The following is a 23524-nucleotide window of genomic DNA, read 5'->3' as shown; positions in this document are numbered from 1 at the left end:
TTTGCATATAACACACCATTGTAATAGCCTAATTTAAAACATGTTTAATTTTAAATTAATAGGCTATAATGTCTATAATTAGCAATATGTTGAGGAACATTGGGGGCCCATCAGGACTGCCTAAGCATAGGGCCCAGGGTCTGGTGCTACCCCTGCCCCTGCACGTACGGACAGATAAACTTACTGACATATAACCTTATGTACGAACTTAAAAAATGACTGTGAACACTCTGAAGGAAACTCTAAATACTTGGTATCTTGAGACTAAAAATAACCCAGTCTTATGTATTTAGCTGTGGGCCCAGTTACCAGCTAAAGACAGCCAGAGTCCAGGAACTGCCAGCGTCAGTCTTCAAAGACCTGCGTGGGTCTGACTGCGGTCGGATCTTGAACTTAATTATCACATTTCATTCAGAACCGTGTCAGTCCACCTCAGACCTGCAGTGTGTATGTTCCCATTCAGCAGCAGTGAGTCACTTCCAGCCGGCGCAGCAGCAGCAGCAGCTGTTGGATGATTTAACAGACTTCCTGCCTTTCGCCCGAGTCCTGCTGTTTGGATCCAACGCTGCAGAGACGAGGCGCCGATCCTCAGGCTGTGTGCAGGTGAGATTTGAAAGTAAATTCCACTGCGGAGGCATTTCTCTGTTATCTGTCTGAAGAAAAAAGGTTATTGTGCAAAAGGCTTTTTCCAGTGTGGTAACCTGTGTAGGCGAGGCTATACGGTCAGTGTAACGCTCATCAGTTACATTTTCTAAGCACAAACGGACATTTGGAAGAACAGAAAAATGGGTTAAAATATCCATTTTTTTTTCACCGTGACAAATTAAAAAATTTGATCTTTAAATTGTTTTTCCAATTTTATATTTTATATTCAGAGGATCAATTTCTGATCCTCTGAATATAAAATGTGCAAAATATGCAAGCTTCAATTATTCAATACTGCCATGGTATTCTCTTCTTCTACTTTGCAGAATATGCAGGTCATTAACTGCATATGGACAAAAAAAAAAAAAAAAAAACTGATAGACTTTGGGGCCAGAGGTGCAAATGATGGTTTCGAGTTGGCGGGAAAAAAATGAAAAATTGGAAGTGCCTTAAACCTGCATTATATCTGAATTCCTGCAGGGGGAGACTCCTTAAACCTGCCTTATATCTGAATTCCTGCAGGGGGAGACTCCTTAAACCTGCCTTATATCTGAATTCCTGCAGGGGGAGACTCCTTAAACCTGCATTATATCTGAATTCCTGCAGGGGAGACTCCTTAAACCTGCCTTATATCTGAATTCCTGCAGGGGGAGACTCCTTAAACCTGCATTATATCTGAATTCCAGCAGGGGGAGACTCCTTAAACCTGCATTATATCTGAATTCCTGCAGGGGGAGACTCCTTAAACCTGCATTATATCTGAATTCCTGCAGGGGAGACTCCTTAAACCTGCATTATATCTGAATTCCTGCAGGGGAGACTCCTTAATGATGAATGTGGCGGAGTAACTAAAGTAACTAGTAACTAAAGCTGTAACAGATGAATGTGGCAGAGTAACTAAAGTAACTAGTAACTAAAGCTGTAACAGATGAATGTGGCGGAGTAACTAAAGTAACTAGTAACTAAAGTAACTAGTAATTATTGAGATGAATGTACACGGTCTGTTTCCACTGTGAGGCTCAGTAACATCCAGCTGAAACCTGAAACTAACGAACCGATGCTCTTCTGGCTGGATGGGAAGTGACACACCGGCTCTAGATGGTGCCCGGCTTTGATCCTAAAAACACCCCCCCTACCTCCCCCCTCCCTCCCACCTCCCTCCCCCCTCCATCCCATGCCACTTCCAGCACCTCTGCAGGGTCACGCAGATTAACCCCTTGTTTCCTGCAGTGGGCTTTAGTTTTGAAGTGAAATGAAGGGTGAAAGGGTTTTCCGGCTAGAAGTGTGTGGGTGTGTGTGTGTGTATGTGTGTGTCTGTGCGTGCGTGTGTGTGTGTGTGTGTGTGTGTGTGTGTGTGTGTGTGTGTGTGTTTGTGTTTGTGTGTGTGTGTGCACAGCAGAGAGGGGGATTGAAAGAAGCAGGGCTGTCCCGCTGCATGCTGGGACTTTTTGGAGCTTTCTTTTTAAGGATCTAGAGAATTTAGAGAGAGTTTTGGTGTTGGGTTCAGGGCAGTCGTAGGGATTTGGAACTGAGCAGCTGATGTTTTTCAGTAGTTTTAGAGGGTAGAGGTGGAGAAAGTTTGGCGCTGTTCAGGAGTTTGGGTTGTAAGTATTTTGAACATTATCAGATTCTGTGTTGAGGGACGAAGTAAGGAATAAGCCTGCGCGATAAATCGTTATTAAATCGCGATCTCGATTCACCCTTGTTTACTATTTAACTTTTAAATGTCCTTCAATTAATTTATTGAAAGCATTTGAAATTGACATGTTTTAATTATGTAAAGACATGTTCAAGGAGTTCAGATAGAGCCTGTATCAGGGTCATATTTAGTTCAATGTGTTATATGTCTCCATTTTTGGTAGCCTACTGTACTGTAAATGGCCAGTATGTACTTTATTTTCTTTATTCATTGAAGCCTCTGTGTTTTCAGGCTTGTGGTGATGCGCAATGTGCTATAGGTGCCAAAAGAATATCTATGTTTGGTACTGCCAATTTGTTATTTTGTCATGGTTAGGGTTGCAAAATTCTGCAAAGTTGGAAACTTTCCGTGGGAATTAATGGGAATGAACGGGAATTAATGGGAATGAACGGGAAGTAATGGGAATAAAATGGATATTTTTAATATTGCTTGTTATAATACTATTAGTCTATAACAGGGAACTTAAATGTAGTTGAAAAAACCCCATCTTGCAGCATAATCTTGGTTAAAACAACCTGATTTAATGAAACTTCAGTTGAATGTCCTCCCTATATTCGTCAATGATATGCACGCAATAATCACCATAGGCTACTACATACTGGCCAACATTTAGTTTTTAAATACATAACCCATTGCTATTAATAACCTATGTGTGTAAATTGTATAGCCCACTAACTATAGTAAATCAAAATTGGAATATTTCCAAAATTCCCCAGCTAAACCTTCAATGGAAAGCAATATAAAAAATATCCAGTTTATTCCCATTAATTGCCTTTAAGTCTCGTTAATTCCCGTTAATTCCCATGAAAGTTTCCAAATTGGAATGTTACCAAAATTCTCCAGCTGAACTTGGAAAGTTTCCGGAAAATTTCCACCGCTTTGCAACCCTGTCAGTAGTTAAGTTTATCTGTCCGTACGTGAGTTCGTACGTGAGTTTATCTGTCCGTACGTGAGTTCGTACGTGAGTTTATCTGTCCATACATGAGTTCGTACGTGAGTTTATCTGTCCATACATGAGTTCGTACATGAGTTTATCTGTCCATATGTGAGTTCGTATACGTGAGTTTATCTGTCCGTACGTGAGTTCGTATACGTGAGTTTATCTGTCCGTATGTGAGTTTATCTGTCCGTACCTGAGTTCGTATACGTGAGTTTATCTGTCCATATGTGAGTTCGTATACGTGAGTTTATCTGTCCGTACGTGAGTTCGTACGTGAGTTTATCTGTCCGTACGTGAGTTTGTACGTGAGTTTATCTGTCCGTACGTGAGTTTGTACGTGAGTTTATCTGTCCGTACGTGGGTTTGTCTGTCCGAGTTTATCTGTCCGTGAGTTTATAGGTCACGGTTCAAGTGTGCAATAAACATTCCACTTCGTGAGAAATAAATAGTCGCAGAGAATTGGGATATCAATTCTAAGCTAAACAAATCTTGATAAACTCACGTACGGACAGAAAAACTCTATTATATCGGCAAATACACACATCAGATCGGGACTCGGTATCGGTAGATATTCAATATTTTAAAAGTCTGATTGGGATCGGGAGGGGCCAAAAAAGCTGATGGAGACATCCCTAGGAAGAAGTTTGTTAAACTCTCTCCGCAGGTTAAAAAGAGGATGTGGGACGAGGCAGACTGAATGGAAACCCGTCCCCCGAGGCTCAGCTCACTTTTGCTTCAGAAATAACTTTTTGCCCGAAACCTGTGCAACAAAAGGCCCTCGTCTGATCCGAAATGGCCGCCGTCAGCGCGGTGTTGCTGCTGCTGCTGGCGGGCGCCTGCAGCGGTAGTCTGGTCGTGGTGAACTCGGGCGTGGAGGTGACGAGGGGCCGGTCTGTGTTCGTCACGGAGAAGGAGCTGAAGATCAGCGTGGATGCGACCGCAGACTGTAAGGTGGAGGTGGTGATGAACGAACCTGTCACCCAGCGAGTCGGGAGGCTGACTCCGCAGGTGAGTGTTGCACATCAGCTGCAGTTACAGAGTCACGCTGGGTTTCCACAGGCAGCTGAAATAATACTTATATAATTACACACACATCTACTATTGCAGTATGGACATTAGGGGTGTAAGAAGAAATCAATACACTTGAGTATCGCAATATTTTACTTCGCTAAACTGTATTGATTTACGTTTATGTTGTGTTTAAACCCCGTACCGCTACACTGTCAGAAATAAAGGTACGGCTGAGGTCCATTAATGTTCTCTGAGGTACAACTGCTGGTGATGTACCCCCAAAGGGTCATAGTTGATCCATAAAGTACACATGTGTACTTTTTCTACGTTGAAAGGGTACAAACATGAGAAAGGGTCCATGTCTGTACTATTTTTAGAACATATAGGGGTACAATAAGAAAGATGTCAGTGTTTGACCCATGCTTTGACCAAAATTATGTTGGGGGATGGGATGGCTAGTGCCTCAGGGCTGGCAAGGAAATTTTGAAGTTCTGAAATTCATAGTGATAGAGCATTAAGGTCCATTATTGTCCCTAGGGGTACACATTTGCTCCCAAATCGTACAAACTGTAAGAGAAGTACAATTGGTGTACCATCGAGAGTACTGCCCCAGTGACGAGCTGTTGGACCCCTTAAGGTACACATTTTGCACATTATATCTGACAGTGTAAATGGCTATGCTGACACGCACCACTAGTGTCCTTGCTTAAGGCCGGTTACACACTGGCTGCGTGGCGTTTTCTGTCTTTGCACACCAGAAAGGTGTCTGACGCGGCACTGATGCTGCTGCTGCTAGCCTTGTATGGACACATGGATGTTTCCCATTGATAAAATTAAATACAATGTTAAACATAAATACAGTACAGGCCAAAAGTTTGGACACACCTTCTCATTCAACGCGTTGTCTTTATTTTCATGACTATTTATATTGTAGATTTTCACTGAAGGCATCAAAACTATGAATGAACATTATGTCAACACGCCAATTTGTATGCCATTTTGGCGTGTTATCAAGACACATAATCGCTTTTTAGCGTGTTTATCAACGCAATTTGCCCGCCATTGACCTACATTGCGAGTGAATTTTTGCCGTAGCGAGTAGTATAAAGGGACGTACAGTACAGGCCAAAAGTTTGGACACACCTTCTCATTCAATGCATTTCCTTTTTATTTTCATGACTATTAACATTGTAGATTCTCACTGAAGGCATCAAAACTATGAATGAACACATATGGAATTATGTACTTAACAAAAAAGTGTGAAATAACTGAAAACATGTCTTATATTTTAGATTCTTCAAAGTAGCCACCCTTTGCTTTTTTTGATAACTCTGCAAACCCTTGGTGTTCTCTCAATGAGCTTCATGAGGTAGTCACCTGAAATGGTTTTACCTTCACAGGTGTGCTTTGTCAGGGTTCATTAGTGGAATTATTTCCCTTATTAATAAAAAAGCAAAGGGTGGCTACTTTGAGGAATCTAAAATATAAGACATGTTTTCAGTTATTTCACACTTTTTTGTTAAGTACATAATTCCATATGTGTTCATTCATAGTTTTGATGCCTTCAGTGAGAATCTACAATGTAAATAGTCATGAAAATAAAGACAACGCATTGAATGAGAAGGTGTGTCCAAACTTTTGGCCTGTACTGTACATACTGATCTGATTACAGCAAAGACAACGTCGGCAGTATTGACAGCAAAATAGGCTCCAGAATATTTCGTTCTGTATTGACAGGTGCAATATTAGAAAATCTATATCTGCATTTATATCACCAACCTATATCACCATCATATAAACCAACCAATCAGAGTACCTAAAGAGTGAGTTGCTGTTTTGGTTTTCTGTGCTGTTTGCAGGTGTTTGACTGCAGCTTCCTGGAGGACGAAGTGAAATACGTCCACGACGGAAGTCCTCTGCTGGACGAGGACGCGGTCATGCTAAGAGTCTACAGGTCAGTTAGCAACTAGTCTCACATTGCAAGACCGTCCTCCACAGCGCTGCAAAGGAAAGTCTGAGCTAGTCCACACTAGCATTTCCTGGATGGGAGGAAAACGTGCTCTGGGTTATTGGCATTTCTTTAGACCAATCACAATCGTCTTGGGCAGGGGCTAAGCGCCAAATGGAGCCACGGTGCCTCAGCTAAATAGCCTCAGGAAGGAACTTGTTTTGATGTAACGTGTACGTTCAAAAGTAGTTTTAGTCGTGCAACAGAAAACTCAGATCGGACAGATAGTCTAGCTAGCTGTCTGGATTTACCCTGCAGAGATCTGAGGAGCAGTTAACCATAGTCCGTACTAGGGGTACTAACCTGACTCCTCCCTGGATATGCAGAGCAAATGCGAAGCGATCCATCTGGGAACTTACCGATGGAGAACTTTTGGGAAGGGGCAAAAGTCCTGGTTAGCTGATTGGATAAACCATCTGTCTATCACCACATAGTTGGTGATAGACGGGGCAAAATCAACCAATCAGATCAACGAAGCGTGTGAAAATACAACCACAAGCCCCAACATGTCGGTAAAGGAGATTTGCCGTTTGGGTAACGAGAATTTAGTAATAAAAGGCCCCATTTCAGGTTCCCGGTTCATAGTCCAAAAGAAGGATCCAAGAGAAAAAAGCATTCGTGAGCGGCTAACAGAATTAGGGCTACCGCTGTCTGAAAATCCTGGTTATGTGATTGGATAAACCATCTGCCTATCACCACCTAAACCCGCCTCAAAACCAGCGCTGATTGGTCGGTCGCTTGGCGAACGGCTCCAAATTTTCTCTACCTCAAGATGTCAGACTGATCTGGGAGGAGAAAACTGGAACTCACCAGATCAGGATGGTCTCACCAGGCTAGACATTTTTGTACTTTTAAGGGAACATTTAATAAGTTTGTACCTTAGGGAACCAAAATGGACTGGTATTGTACCTCTTTTTCTGACAGTGTAAGTGTAGTGGAAGTTTCCTTTGCAGCAGGGGGGAGAGTTTTCAGAGTTTAGTAAATTGAAACAAATAAGACAGACTGAGACTAAAACCAAGTTGGGTTTTTGTATTTTATTAAAAACATACATATATATATATATATATATATATATATTTGCAAATAGGAGCAACATGATTTCACAAAAGGCCGTAGCCCAGTGTGGAGTCAGTTCCTCCAATGAGTGAACAGAAACACCAGGCTTTTATACATCTTCAGAGTGACAGCACACACACACTTGGATTATTATGACGCTACAATTTTGAAAGGCAATCTGATACACATGAAGACAATCAGAGAAATACAAGAGACATCTTGGAGCCATCTCACCTCCTCCTCCCTGTATGACTTTCACCCCCCAGTTACATCTTAACTGGCATGGAACAAACGAGAGATAGTTTTAGGGTGACCTTGTACCTTCATCTGTTCAGACAGACAGCTCACATAATGTTCCAGACTGGACACCTCAGCAGTTTGAGCAGAAACTGTGATAGACTGTCTTTCGATAATGTGAGAGAATTAAAGTAGAAATAAACATAAAAATATAAGGAATTATGCTTAAATGTAATTTTTCCCCATTACATAAGAATGTAAAGTATTCCTGAAATGTAATTTGTCAGTAATGGAAGTTTATTCTCTTCTAAAAATTCAGATAAGGGTTTTTTTTCTTTCTGTGGTGAGTTTATAACGTTGTGGTATTATTACGGTCTCACCAGGCTATGGGGCTACACGCACCCCCATTTGAGAAACACTGAACTAGAGCCCATTTTTCCTCCCACCTCGGGAACGTTGTCCTTGTGCAGGTTCAGGTCCCGGGACACGCTTGTGGAGACGCTGGTCCTGCCGGTGCGGGTGGTGGACTCGGTCTCCGGCGTGGTGCGGCTCGGCAGCGCGCCGCTGGTGGTGCCCGAGTTCTACGGTTTATCCAACGCCATCGACGGCTCGGTGCTGGACATCCGGGCCGCGCCGGAGCTGGTCTGCAGCGTGCGGCTGATGACCGGTGACATTATCGTCCCCGCGCTGGGACAGCTGGTGAGGGAGGAGGACGCCATGCAGAGGAAAGGTACGTCACATCGGGACTAGTCTGGTGTTGCCAGACCTTCCTCCACAGCTCCAACGTGGCATCATGACTTTGCGTAAACATACAGTACAGGCCAAAAGTTTGGACACACCTTCTCATTCAATGTGTTTCCTTTTTATTTTCATGACTATTTACATTGTAGATTCTCACTGAAGGCATCAAAACTATGAATGAACACATATGGAATTATATACTTAACAAAAAAGTGTGAAATAACTGAAAACATGTCTTATATATATATTCCACTAATGAACCCTGACAAAGCACACCTGTGAAGGTAAAACCATTTCAGGTGACTACCTCATGAAGCTCATTGAGAGAACACCAAGGGTTTGCAGAGTTATCAAAAAAAGCAAAGGGTGGCTACTTTGAAGAATCTAAAATATAAGACATGTTTTCAGTTATTTCACACTTTTTTGTTAAGTACATAATTCCATATGTGTTCATTCATAGTTTTGATGCCTTCAGTGAGAATCTACAATGTAAATAGTCATGAAAATAAAGAAACGCATTGAATGAGAAGGTGTGTCCAAACTTTTGGCCTGTACTGTACGTCCCTTTATACTACTCGCTACGGCAAAAATGTACTCGCAATGTAGGTCAATGGTGGGCAAATTGCGTTGATAAACACGCTAAAAAGCGATTATGTGTCTTGATAACACGCCAAAATGGCATACAAATTGGCCTGTCGTACTTAATAATCAGTCCGACAGCTCTGCGGAGCAAGGTCTGGCTAGTCCACACAAGGTCTGGCTAGATCACACAAGGTCTGGCTAGTCCACACAAGGTCTGGCTAGTCCACACAAGGTCTGGCTAGTCCACACAAGGTCTGGCTAGTCCACACAAGGTCTGGCTTGTCCACACAGCATTCCTGTACTCGTAAAATACTGACGCTTGGGCAGTGGCTCTCAGTTTGAGTGTAACCAACAAGAACAGACTGGAAAAAAATTGTAAATATATCTCGGAAAATAATTGGCACTGACCTCAACAGCATTAGGTCTGTGTATGGGGCCAGAGCCACACAGAGGGCAATGGCCATTTTGGCTAACACCACTCACCCACTACACTCTGAGTTTTGCCTCCAACCATCAGGAAGGAGGAATATATAATTATATAAATATATAATATAATATAATATAATATAAATATATTTTTAAGTGTAGTGTATATGTATATATGTTTTTATTTATTTACTATTTTAGGTTTTCTTTTACGACTTTTTTTCCGGAATTATTACGACTTTCTTTCTTGAATTATTACGTCTTTTTTTCTTGAATTATTAAGAGATTTTTTTCTTGAATTATTAAGAGATTTTTTTCTTGAATTATTACGACTTTTTTTCTTGAATTATTACGACTTTTTTTCTTGAATTATTACGTCTTTTTTTCTTGAATTATTACGAAATGTTTTCCTGAATTATTACAACTTTTTTTCCTGAATTATTACGACTTTTTTTCTTGAATTATTGCGAATTACTTCCTGATTTTTTTCCTGTTTTTTTTCTGTGACTGACTGCCTTTGTGCCACTTTTGTGGCCATTTTGTATATTGTGTTGTGTTTTGTGCTTGTCGCTGATTTCCATGTGCTCTGTGGTTACCTGTCTGTCATGTGTCTTTGTCTCCGCCCATTCCCTTATATCACACGTGTCAAACTCGAGGCCCGAGGGCCAAATCCGGCCCCTTGCAGGTTTTGATCCGGCCCACATTTCAATTTAGATTCACGATAAATTCAGGCCCACCTACTTTTTGTAGCTTTTTCAAAAGTTTTGGCTTCAGGCACTTTGTTTTAACATTTCTGACAATTTACTCAATGTTTTGCCACTTTTTCTGAGGTTCTTTGGCGCCTTTTACGATAATTTTGACGCTTTCTTTTGGCCTTTTTCCAACATTTTCGGCTCTTCATTCAACGTATTTGTCGCTGGCTGAGGAACTTTTTTGCCAAACTTTTTTTGGGGCTTTATGAGGCCCAAAATGTAAGTGAGAAGACTACAGTATATGATACATGCAATAACACAGTCAAAATATTTGACTTTTTCTCTTAAATAATGTCGATAAACTCTATGTGTCAGGCTTTTGATGTGATCCTCATTTTCCAGTGTGGCCCTCTGGGAAACTGAGTTTGACACTCCTGCCTTATATGGTCTGCACGTCCTATCTTGTTAGTTTCCCTCCATTTCTGCTCTCACCTGTTTCTCGTTACTGTCTTGTCCAATCCGCTGTCTTTCTGTTGATCGGGCTGTGTATTTCTACACCCCTTCTGTTTCTTTGTCTCTTGTCGGTTCGTCTCTCTGTGTTTTACCTGTGAGGGTCCTGTTCGTTTTGTAGTTTTTAGTTTTGTAGTTTTGAGTTTGTAAGTTGGAGAGTCAAAATGAAGTGTGTTTGTTCTGCACATCTGCCTGAGAGAGTCTGGCATTTGGGTCCTCTTGCTGAAACCATGACAGTAGCGAATAGTATGAAAGACCAAAATTACCCACTAAGGAGGATGGTTGGGGTGGTGTGGGGGTGGGAGGAGACTGGGGTTCAATGGCGCGTTCACATGGTCGGGATGCGTGTTCTTCTTCTTCTGTTATATTGCCGTTTGGCATAACAACTTGTTGCATGACGAGAGCATTAGGTGTGTGAAAACATGGAGGCCACAATAACAGAAGACTCTCTGCTGTTTTCTTATGTGAGCATCCAACCAGCACATGGACAGGTGTTTGTTTGTGTTATCTGCAGGACAACCAACGGGAAAAGACACGGATAATGTGTTGTTTTTTTATACATAGGCCTATTTATGAATAATTTCAAACATATTATGTCTGTGTACAGTACAGGCCAAAAGTTTGGACACAGCTTCTCATTCAATGCGTTTTCTTTATTTTCATGACTATTTATGTTGCAGATTTTTCACTGAAGGCATCAAAACTATGAATGAACACATATGGAATTATGTACTTAACAAAAAAGTGTGAAATAACTGAAAACATGTCTTATATTTTAGACTCTTCAAAGTAGCCACCCTTTGCTTTTTTTGATAACTCTGCAAACCCTTGGTGTTCTCTCAATGAGCTTCATGAGGTAGTCACCTGAAATGGTTTTACCTTCACAGGTGTGCCTTGTCAGGGTTAATTAGTGGAATTATTTCCCTTATTAATAAAAAAGCAAAGGGTGGCTACTTTGAAGAATATAAAATATAAGACATGTTTTCAGTTATTTCACACTTTTTTGTTAAGTACATAATTCCATATGTGTTCATTCATAGTTTTGATGCCTTCAGTGAGAATCTACAATGTAAATAGTCATGAAAATAAAAAGGAAACACATTGAATGAGAAGCTGTGTCCAAACTTTTGGCCTGTACTGTGTGTTTCTTGGCAGAGGCGTTTGTCCACAATAAAAAGTTTATTATCATTGAAATATGTTCAGTGAACCAAAGTCGCCTCCATCAAACGTCAGTTGTCAACAACGCGGCACCACCTGGGGAACTCGGGTATCTAAATCCAGCCCGAGTTTCCCACCTCTGATTCCCAACAGGACGTTAAGTGAATGGTGACGTTTTCCCTTGGAAAAAAACGTTTTTCCGATGTCCATGAACGCACGGCAAGTGCCGTTCTTGTCCCACATTTTGTAACCCCACCCACCATGTTCTCTTAAAGGAACACGCCGACTTATTGGGAATTTAGCTTATTCACCGTAACCCCCAGAGTTAGACTAGTCGATACGTACCCTTCTCATCTCCGTGCGTGCTGTAACACTGTCTGACGGCTCCAGCATTAGCTTAGCTTAGCACAGATCCTGCAGGTAACTGGTTCCAACTAGCCTACTGCTCCCAATTGTGACAAAAGTGACAAAATAACACCAACATGTTCCTATTTACATGTTGTGATTTGTAAACATCACAAGCGTGTACAAAAAACAACGTAACATGAGACACAGCCATCTTCTAACAGTAAACAAGCCGGGAACTATATTCTCAGACAGGCTTGCTGCGAGCATATCACTCCGCCCAAGTACTATATTCTTCCGCCTGAGAATATAGTTCCCGGTTTGTTTATGGTTAGAAGACGGCTGTGTCTCATGTTACGTTGTTTTTTGTACACGCTGTGACTCTATAAATCCCAACATGTAAATAGGAACATGTTGGAGTTATTTTGTCACTTATTGGGAGCAGTAGGATTACTGGAACCAGTCACCTGCAGGATCTGTGCTGGCCTGATGCTGCTCGAGCCGTCAGACAGCCTTACAGCACACACGGAGATGAGAAGGGTATGTATGGACTAGTCTAACTCTGGGGGTTACAGTGAATAAGATAAAGTCCCAATAAGAGATGAGAAGGGTATGTATGGACTAGTCTAACTCTGGAGGTTACAGTGAATAAGATAAAGTCCCAATAAGAGATGAGAAGGGTATGTATGGACTAGTCTAACTCTGGGGGTTACGGTGAATAAGATAAATTCCCAATAAGTCGGCGTGTTCCTTTAAAGGAGACTGTGATAAGCCCTATTTCAACAAACTTTGGCGTATCCCTTTAAATTAATAGAATAGATAGTTAACAATCATGTAAACAGTTTGCAACTTTTTTTTTCCGTCCATTTGTCTGTTACCTGTTTCTTTTTTTCATCTTTTATTCCGTTTAATTGGTGTTTTTTTTTTTTTTTATAGTGTTGCTGGTTTGTCCTGTGTGTGTGTGTGTGTGTGTGTGTGTGTGTGTGTGTGTGTGTGTGTGTGTGTGTGTGTGTGTGTGTGTGTGGGGTCCTGCAGGCCGAGAGACGGCAGCGCTGTGTCCCGGGAACAGACCGTGTCTCCACAGCACCAGGGAGGTGCGTTTCCTGAAAACCAGCTGCCAGGACTTCCTGTCCTCGGGTCTGAAGTACCAGCACCTCCAGCCGCCCTCGCCGGAGATCGACTACATCCCGCTGCGGGTGGAGCTGAGGCAGCGCGGCTCCAGGGCGCTGCTGCATGTAAGGCCGACGTAACCATAAGTACATTTACTCCAACGTTGGAAAAAGGCAACAAAACAACGTCCCAAAAAGAGTTGGAAAAAAAACAGAAAAAAGGAAAAAAACCTTTTCCTGAATTATTCCGACTTTTTTTCTTGAATTATTACGGGGTTTTTTCTTGAATTATTACAACTTTTTTTCTTGAATTATTGCGACTTCTTTTCCTAAATTATAACAACTTCTTTTCCTGAATTATCGCGACTTTTTTTCCTGAATTATCACAACTTATTTTCCTGAATTATCACAACTTATTTTCCTGAATTATTAAGACTTTTTTTCATGAATTATTAAGACTTTTTTTCTTGAATTATTCTGGCTTTTTTCTTGAATTATTACAACTTTTTTTCCTGAATTATTACGGCTTTTTTTCTTGAATTATTACGACTTTATTTCCTGAATTATCACGACTTTTTTTCCTGAATTATCACAACTTATTTTCCTGAATTATTATGACTTTTTTTTCATGAATTATTACGACTTTTTTTCCTGAATTATTACGACTTTATTTCCTGAATTATCGCGACTTTTTTTCCTGAATTATCACAACTTATTTTCCTGAATTATTACGACTTTATTTCCTGAATTATAGCGACTTTTTTTCCTGAATTATCACAACTTATTTTCCTGAATTATCACAACTTATTTTCCTGAATTATTAAGACTTTTTTTCTTGAATTTTTACAACTTTTTTTCCTGAATTATTACGACTTTTTTTCTTGAATTATTACGACTTTATTTCCTGAATTATCACGACTTTTTTTCCTGAATTATCACAACTTATTTTCCTGAATTATTATGACTTTTTTTCATGAATTATTACGACTTTTTTTCCTGAATTATTACGACTTTATTTCCTGAATTATCGCGACTTTTTTTCCTGAATTATCACAACTTATTTTCGTGAATTATTACGACTTTATTTCCTGAATTATAGCGACTTTTTTTCCTGAATTATCACAACTTATTTTCCTGAATTATCACAACTTATTTTCCTGAATTATTAAGACTTTTTTTCTTGAATTTTTACAACTTTTTTTCCTGAATTATTACGACTTTTTTTCTTGAATTATTACGACTTTATTTCCTGAATTATCACGACTTTTTTTCCTGAATTATCACAACTTATTTTCCTGAATTATTATGACTTTTTTTCATGAATTAGTACGATTTTTTTTCCTGAATTATTGAAATTTTTTTCCCTGAATTATTCAGACTTTTTTTTTTTTTAAATATCGCGACTCATTTTCTTGAAATTTATCACAACTTTTTTGCAACTTTATCAAATGCCCGTGGAATCAGCGTTGGAGGGAAACAACTTCTCCTCAAAAGTTCTTTAATTGATCCGAGTTCGGTCGAACCCTCGAGTGTGATTTTGGGTGTTTCTTGAATTATTGCGACTTCTTTTCCTAAATTATAACAACTTCTTTTCCTGAAATATCGCGACTTTTTTTCCTGAATTATCACAACTTATTTTCCTGAATTATCACAACTTATTTTCCTGAATTATTAAGACTTTTTTTCATGAATTATTAAGACTTTTTTTCTTGAATTATTCTGGCTTTTTTCTTGAATTATTACAACTTTTTTTCCTGAATTATTACGGCTTTTTTTTTTGAATTATTACGACTTTATTTCCTGAATTATCACGACTTTTTTTCCTGAATTATCACAACTCATTTTCCTGAATTATTATGACTTTTTTTCATGAATTATTACGACTTTTTTTCCTGAATTATTACGACTTTATTTCCTGAATTATCGCGACTTTTTTTCCTGAATTATCACAACTTATTTTCCTGAATTATCACAACTTATTTTCCTGAATTATTAAGACTTTTTTTTCATGAATTATTAAGACTTTTTATTTCTTGAATTATTCTGGCTTTTTTCTTGAATTATTACGACTTTTTTCTTGAATTTTTACAACTTTTTTTCCTTAATTTTTACGGCTTTTTTTCTTGAATTATTACGACTTTATTTCCTGAATTATCACAACTTATTTTCCTGAATTATTACGACTTTATTTCCTGAATTATCACGACCTTTTTTCCTGAATTATCACAACTTATTTTCCTGAATTATTATGACTTTTTTCATGAATTATTACGACTTTTTTTCCTGAATTATTACGACTTTATTTCCGTAATTATCGCGACTTTTTTTCCTGAATTATCACAATTTATTTTCCTGAATTATCACAACTTATTTTCCTGAATTATTAAGACTTTTTTTCATGAATTATTAAGACTTTTTTTCATGAATTATTAAGACTTTTTTTCTTGAATTATTCTGGCTTTTTTCTTGAATTATTACGACTTTTTTTCATGAATTATTAAGACTTTTTATTTCTTGAATTATTCTGGCTTTTTTCTTGAATTATTACGACTTTTTTTCTTGAATTATTACGACTTTTTTTCCTGAATTATTATGACTTTTTTTCCTGAATTATCACAACTTATTTTCCTGAATTATTATGACTTTTTTTCTTGAATTATTACGACTTTATTTCCTGAATTATCACGACTTTTTTTCCTGAATTATCACAACTCATTTTCCTGAATTATTATGACTTTTTTTCATGAATTATTACGACTTTTTTCCTGAATTATTACGACTTTATTTCCTGAATTATCGCGACTTTTTTTCCTGAATTATCACAACTTATTTTCCTGAATTATCACAACTTATTTTCCTGAATTATTAAGACTTTTTTTCATGAATTATTAAGACTTTTTATTTCTTGAATTATTCTGGCTTTTTTCTTGAATTATTATGACTTTTTTTCCTGAATTATCACAACTTATTTTCCTGAATTATTATGACTTTTTTTCTTGAATTATTACGACTTTATTTCCTGAATTATCACGACTTTTTTTCCTGAATTATCACAACTCATTTTCCTGAATTATTATGACTTTTTTTCATGAATTATTACGACTTTTTTCCTGAATTATTACGACTTTATTTCCTGAATTATCGCGACTTTTTTTCCTGAATTATCACAACTTATTTTCCTGAATTATCACAACTTATTTTCCTGAATTATTAAGACTTTTTTTCATGAATTATTAAGACTTTTTATTTCTTGAATTATTCTGGCTTTTTTCTTGAATTATTACGACTTTTTTTCTTGAATTATTACGACTTTTTTTCCTGAATTATTACGACTTTATTTCCTGAATTATCGCGACTTTTTTTCCTGAATTATCACAATTTATTTTCCTGAATTATCACAAATTATTTTCCTGAGTTATTAAGACTTTTTTTCATGAATTATTAAGACTTTTTTTCTTGAATTATTCTGGCTTTTTTCTTGAATTATTACGACTTTTTTCTTGAATTTTTACGACTTTTTTTCCTTAATTTTTACGGCTTTTTTTCTTGAATTATTACGACTTTATTTCCTGAATTATCACGACTTTTTTTCCTGAATTATCACAACTTATTTTCCTGAATTATTATGACTTTTTTTCATGAATTATTACGACTTTTTTTCCTGAATTATTACGACTTTATTTCCGTAATTATCGCGACTTTTTTTCCTGAATTATCACAATTTATTTTCCTGAATTATCACAACTTATTTTCCTGAATTATTAAGACTTTTTTTCATGAATTATTAAGACTTTTTTTCATGAATTATTAAGACTTTTTTTCTTGAATTATTCTGGCTTTTTTTCCTGAATTATCACAACTTATTTTCCTGAATTATCACAACTTATTTTCCTGAATTATTAAGACTTTTTTCTTGAATTTTTACAACTTTTTTTCCTGAATTATTACGACTTTTTCTTGAATTATTACGACTTTATTTCCTGAATTATCACGACTTTTTCCTGAATTATCACAACTTATTTTCCTGAATTATTATGACTTTTTTTCATGAATTATTACGACTTTTTTTTCCTGAATTATTACGACTTTATTTCCTGAATTACGACTTTTTTGAATTATCACAACTTATTTTCGTGAATTATTACGACTTTTTTCCTGAATTATGAACTTTTTTTTCCTGAATTATCACAACTTATTTTCCTGAATTATCACAACTTATTTTCCTGAATTATTAAGACTTTTTTTTTCTTGAATTTTTTACAACTTTTTTTTTCCTGAATTATTAAGACTTTTTTTTTTCTTGAATTATTACGACTTTTTTCCTGAATTATCACGACTTTTTCCTGAATTATCACAACTTATTTTCCTGAATTATTATGACTTTTTTTCATGAATTAGTACGATTTTTTTTCCTGAATTATTGAAATTTTTTCCTGAATTATTCAGACTTTTTTTTTTTTTTTATCGCGACTCATTTTCATTTTATCACAACTTTTTTGCAACTTTATCAAATGCCCGTGGAATCAGCGTTGGGGAAACAACTTCTCCTCAAAAGTTCTTTAATTTCCGAGTTCGGTCGAACCCTCGAGTGTGATTTTGGGTGTTTCTTGAATTATTGCGACTTCTTTTCCTAAATTATAACAACTTTTTTCCTGAAATATCGCTTTTTTTTTCCTGAATTATCACAACTTATTTTCCTGAATTATCACAACTTATTTTCCTGAATTATTAAGACTTTTTTTCATGAATTATTAAGACTTTTTTTCTTGAATTATTCTGGCTTTTTTCTTGAATTATTACAACTTTTTTTCCTGAATTATTACGGCTTTTTTTTTTTTGAATTATTACGACTTTATTTCCTGAATTATCACGACTTTTTCCTGAATTATCACAACTCATTTTCCTGAATTATTATGACTTTTTTTCATGAATTATTACGACTTTTTTTCCTGAATTATTACGACTTTATTTCCTGAATTATCGCGACTTTTTTTTCCTGAATTATCACAACTTATTTTCCTGAATTATCACAACTTATTTTCCTGAATTATTAAGACTTTTTTTTCATGAATTATTAAGACTTTTTATTTCTTGAATTATTCTGGCTTTTTCTTGAATTATTCGACTTTTTCTTGAATTTTTACAACTTTTTTTTCCTTAATTTTACGGCTTTTTTTTTCTTGAATTATTACGACTTTTTTCCTGAATTATCACAACTTATTTTCCTGAATTATTACGACTTTATTTCCTGAATTATCACGACCTTTTTCCTGAATTATCACAACTTATTTTCCTGAATTATTATGACTTTTTTTTCATGAATTATTACGACTTTTTTCCTGAATTATTACGACTTTATTTCCGTAATTATCGCGACTTTTTTTTTTTCCTGAATTATCACAATTTATTTTCCTGAATTATCACAACTTATTTTCCTGAATTATTAAGACTTTTTTTCATGAATTATTAAGACTTTTTTTCATGAATTATTAAGACTTTTTTTTCTTGAATTATTCTGGCTTTTTTCTTGAATTATTACGACTTTTTTTCATGAATTATTAAGACTTTTTTTCTTGAATTATTCTGGCTTTTTTCTTGAATTATTACGACTTTTTTCTTGAATTATTACGACTTTTTTTCCTGAATTATTATGACTTTTTTTCCTGAATTATCACAACTTATTTTCCTGAATTATTATGACTTTTTTCTTGAATTATTACGACTTTATTTCCTGAATTATCACGACTTTTTTTTTCCTGAATTATCACAACTCATTTTCCTGAATTATTATGACTTTTTTTCATGAATTATTCGACTTTTTTCCTGAATTATTACGACTTTATTTCCTGAATTATCGCGACTTTTTTCCTGAATTATCACAACTTATTTTCCTGAATTATCACAACTTATTTTCCTGAATTATTAAGACTTTTTTCATGAATTATTAAGACTTTTTATTTCTTGAATTATTCTGCTTTTTTTCTTGAATTATTATGACTTTTTTCCTGAATTATCACAACTTATTTTCCTGAATTATTATGACTTTTTTTTCTTGAATTATTACGACTTTATTTCCTGAATTATCACGACTTTTTTTCCTGAATTATCACAACTCATTTTCCTGAATTATTATGACTTTTTTTCATGAATTATTACGACTTTTTTCCTGAATTATTACGACTTTATTTCCTGAATTATCGCGACTTTTTTTCCTGAATTATCACAACTTATTTTCCTGAATTATCACAACTTATTTTCCTGAATTATTAAGACTTTTTTTCATGAATTATTAAGACTTTTTATTTCTTGAATTATTCTGGCTTTTTTCTTGAATTATTACGACTTTTTTTCTTGAATTATTACGACTTTTTTTCCTGAATTATTACGACTTTATTTCCTGAATTATCGCGACTTTTTTTCCTGAATTATCACAATTTATTTTCCTGAATTATCACAAATTATTTTCCTGAGTTATTAAGACTTTTTTTCATGAATTATTAAGACTTTTTTTCTTGAATTATTCTGGCTTTTTTCTTGAATTATTACGACTTTTTTCTTGAATTTTTACAACTTTTTTTCCTTAATTTTTACGGCTTTTTTTCTTGAATTATTACGACTTTATTTCCTGAATTATCACGACTTTTTTTCCTGAATTATCACAACTTATTTTCCTGAATTATTATGACTTTTTTTCATGAATTATTACGACTTTTTTTTTCCTGAATTATTACGACTTTATTTCCGTAATTATCGCGACTTTTTTCCTGAATTATCACAATTTATTTTCCTGAATTATCACAACTTATTTTCCTGAATTATTAAGACTTTTTTTCATGAATTATTAAGACTTTTTTTTCATGAATTATTAAGACTTTTTTCTTGAATTATTCTGGCTTTTTCTTGAATTATTCGACTTTTTTTCTTGAATTATTACGACTTTATTTCCTGAATTATCACGACTTTTTTTCCTGAATTATCACAACTTATTTTCCTGAATTATTATGACTTTTTTTTCATGAATTATTACGACTTTTTTTCCTGAATTATTCGACTTTATTTCCGTAATTATCGCGACTTTTTCCTGAATTATCACAATTTATTTTCCTGAATTATCACAACTTATTTTCCTGAATTATTAAGACTTTTTTTCATGAATTATTAAGACTTTTTTTCATGAATTATTAAGACTTTTTTTCTTGAATTATTCTGGCTTTTTTCTTGAATTATTACGACTTTTTTCTTGAATTTTTACGACTTTTTTTCCTTAATTTTTTCGGCTTTTTTTCTTGAATTATTACGACTTTATTTCCTGAATTATCGCGACTTTTTTTCCTAAATTATTAAGACTTTTTTTCATGAATTATTAAGACTTTTTTTCTTGAATTATTCTGGCTTTTTTCTTGAATTATTACAACTTTTTTTCCTGAATTATTACGGCTTTTTTTCTTGAATTATTACGACTTTTTTTCCTGAATTATCACAACTTATTTTCCTGAATTATCACAACTTATTTTTCCTGAATTATTACGACTTTTTTTCCTTAATTTTTACGGCTTTTTCTTGAATTATTACGACTTTTTCTTGAATTTTACGACTTTTTTCCTTAATTATTACGGCTTTTTTTTCTTGAATTATTACGACTTTATTTCCTGAATTATCACGACTTTTTCCTGAATTATCACAACTTATTTTCCTGAATTATTATGACTTTTTTTCATGAATTAGTACGATTTTTTTTCCTGAATTATTGAAATTTTTTTCCCTGAATTATTCAGAATCGCGACTCATTTTCTTGAAATTTATCACAACTTTTTTTTTGCAACTTTATCAAATGCCCGTGGAATCAGCGTTGGAAACAACTTCTCCTCAAAAGTTCTTTAATTGATCCGAGTTGGTCGAACCCTCGAGTGTGATTTTGGGTGTTTCTTGAATTATTGCGACTTCTTTTCCTAAATTATAACAACTTCTTTTCCTGAAATATCGCGACTTTTTTCCTGAATTATCACAACTTATTTTCCTGAATTATCACAACTTATTTTCCTGAATTATTAAGACTTTTTTTTCATGAATTATTAAGACTTTTTTTTCTTGAATTATTCTGGCTTTTTCTTGAATTATTACAACTTTTTTCCTGAATTATTACGGCTTTTTTTTCTTGAATTATTACGACTTTATTTCCTGAATTATCGACTTTTTCCTGAATTATCACAACTCATTTTCCTGAATTATTATGACTTTTTTCATGAATTATTGACTTTTTTTTCCTGAATTATTCGACTTTATTTCCTGAATTATCGCGACTTTTTTTCCTGAATTATCACAACTTATTTTCCTGAATTATCACAACTTATTTTCCTGAATTATTAAGACTTTTTTCATGAATTATTAAGACTTTTTATTTCTTGAATTATTCTGGCTTTTTTCTTGAATTATTACGACTTTTTTTCTTGAATTATTACGACTTTTTTTCCTGAATTATTACGACTTTATTTCCTGAATTATCGCGACTTTTTTTCCTGAATTATCACAATTTATTTTCCTGAATTATCACAACTTATTTTCCTGAATTATTAAGACTTTTTTTCATGAATTATTAAGACTTTTTTTCTTGAATTATTCTGGCTTTTTTCTTGAATTATTACGACTTTTTTCTTGAATTTTTACGACTTTTTTTCCTTAATTTTTACGGCTTTTTTTCTTGAATTATTACGACTTTATTTCCTGAATTATCACTTTTTTTTTTTTCCTGAATTATCACAACTTATTTTCCTGAATTATTATGACTTTTTTCATGAATTATTACGATTTTTTTTCCTGAATTATTACGACTTTATTTCCTGAATTATCGCGACTTTTTTCCTGAATTATCACAACTTATTTTCCTGAATTATCACAACTTATTTTCCTGAATTATTAAGACTTTTTTCATGAATTATTAAGACTTTTTATTTCTTGAATTATTCTGGCTTTTTCTTGAATTATTACGACTTTTTCTTGAATTTTTACAACTTTTTTCCTTAATTTTTACGGCTTTTTTCTTGAATTATTACGACTTTATTTCCTGAATTATCACAACTTATTTTCCTGAATTATTACGACTTTATTTCCTGAATTATCACGACCTTTTTTCCTGAATTATCACAACTTATTTTCCTGAATTATTATGACTTTTTTCATGAATTATTACGACTTTTTTTTCCTGAATTATTCGACTTTATTTCCGGAATTATCGCGACTTTTTCCTGAATTATCACAATTTATTTTCCTGAATTATCACAACTTATTTTCCTGAATTATTAAGACTTTTTTCATGAATTATTAAGACTTTTTTCATGAATTATTAAGACTTTTTTTCTTGAATTATTCTGGCTTTTTTCTTGAATTATTACGACTTTTTTCTTGAATTTTTACGACTTTTTTTCCTTAATTTTTTCGGCTTTTTTTCTTGAATTATTACGACTTTATTTCCTGAATTATCGCGACTTTTTTCCTAAATTATTAAGACTTTTTTTTTTTTCATGAATTATTAAGACTTTTTTTTTTCTTGAATTATTCTGGCTTTTTCTTGAATTATTACAACTTTTTTTCCTGAATTATTACGGCTTTTTTTTTGAATTATTACGACTTTATTTCCTGAATTATCACGACTTTTTTTCCTGAATTATCACAACTCATTTTCCTGAATTATTATGACTTTTTTTCATGAATTATTACGACTTTTTTTCCTGAATTATTACGACTTTATTTCCTGAATTATCGCGACTTTTTTTCCTGAATTATCACAACTTATTTTCCTGAATTATCACAACTTATTTTCCTGAATTATTAAGACTTTTTTTCATGAATTATTAAGACTTTTTATTTCTTGAATTATTCTGGCTTTTTTCTTGAATTATTACGACTTTTTTCTTGAATTTTTACAACTTTTTTTCCTTAATTTTTACGGCTTTTTTTCTTGAATTATTACGACTTTATTTCCTGAATTATCACAACTTATTTTCCTGAATTATTACGACTTTATTTCCTGAATTATCACGACCTTTTTTCCTGAATTATCACAACTTATTTTCCTGAATTATTATGACTTTTTTCATGAATTATTACGACTTTTTTTCCTGAATTATTACGACTTTATTTCCGTAATTATCGCGACTTTTTTTCCTGAATTATCACAATTTATTTTCCTGAATTATCACAACTTATTTTCCTGAATTATTAAGACTTTTTTTCATGAATTATTAAGACTTTTTTTCATGAATTATTAAGACTTTTTTTTTTCTTGAATTATTCTGGCTTTTTCTTGAATTATTACGACTTTTTTTTCATGAATTATTAAGACTTTTTATTTCTTGAATTATTCTGGCT

At 34.6% G+C, this 23524-nt stretch overlaps 1 protein-coding gene across 4 annotated transcripts in view; it reads left to right on the top strand.

Annotated features, from left to right (window-relative positions):
• Positions 1 to 23524, top strand: part of frem1b (Fras1 related extracellular matrix 1b) — a 153288-nt gene that overhangs the window by 6309 nt on the left and 123455 nt on the right. For 2 of the 4 annotated variants that reach the window (XM_028588542.1, XM_028588543.1), the window contains exons 2-6: positions 464 to 603; positions 3949 to 4292; positions 6155 to 6249; positions 8067 to 8326; positions 13086 to 13285. In XM_028588542.1, the coding sequence (XP_028444343.1) occupies positions 4077 to 4292; positions 6155 to 6249; positions 8067 to 8326; positions 13086 to 13285 (771 nt within the window). In that variant the 5' untranslated portion in view covers positions 464 to 603; positions 3949 to 4076. The remainder of the gene's footprint in view (positions 1 to 463; positions 604 to 3948; positions 4293 to 6154; positions 6250 to 8066; positions 8327 to 13085; positions 13286 to 23524) is intronic. The other 2 variants (XM_028588545.1, XM_028588544.1) reach the window with 1 other exon arrangement.

Source organism: Perca flavescens, chromosome 9, assembly GCF_004354835.1.
Source record: "Perca flavescens isolate YP-PL-M2 chromosome 9, PFLA_1.0, whole genome shotgun sequence".
Lineage (NCBI taxonomy): Eukaryota > Metazoa > Chordata > Actinopteri > Perciformes > Percidae > Perca > Perca flavescens.
The sequence above is the reverse complement of the archived record's forward strand: the minus strand, read 5'-3'. Positions and strand labels throughout refer to the sequence as shown.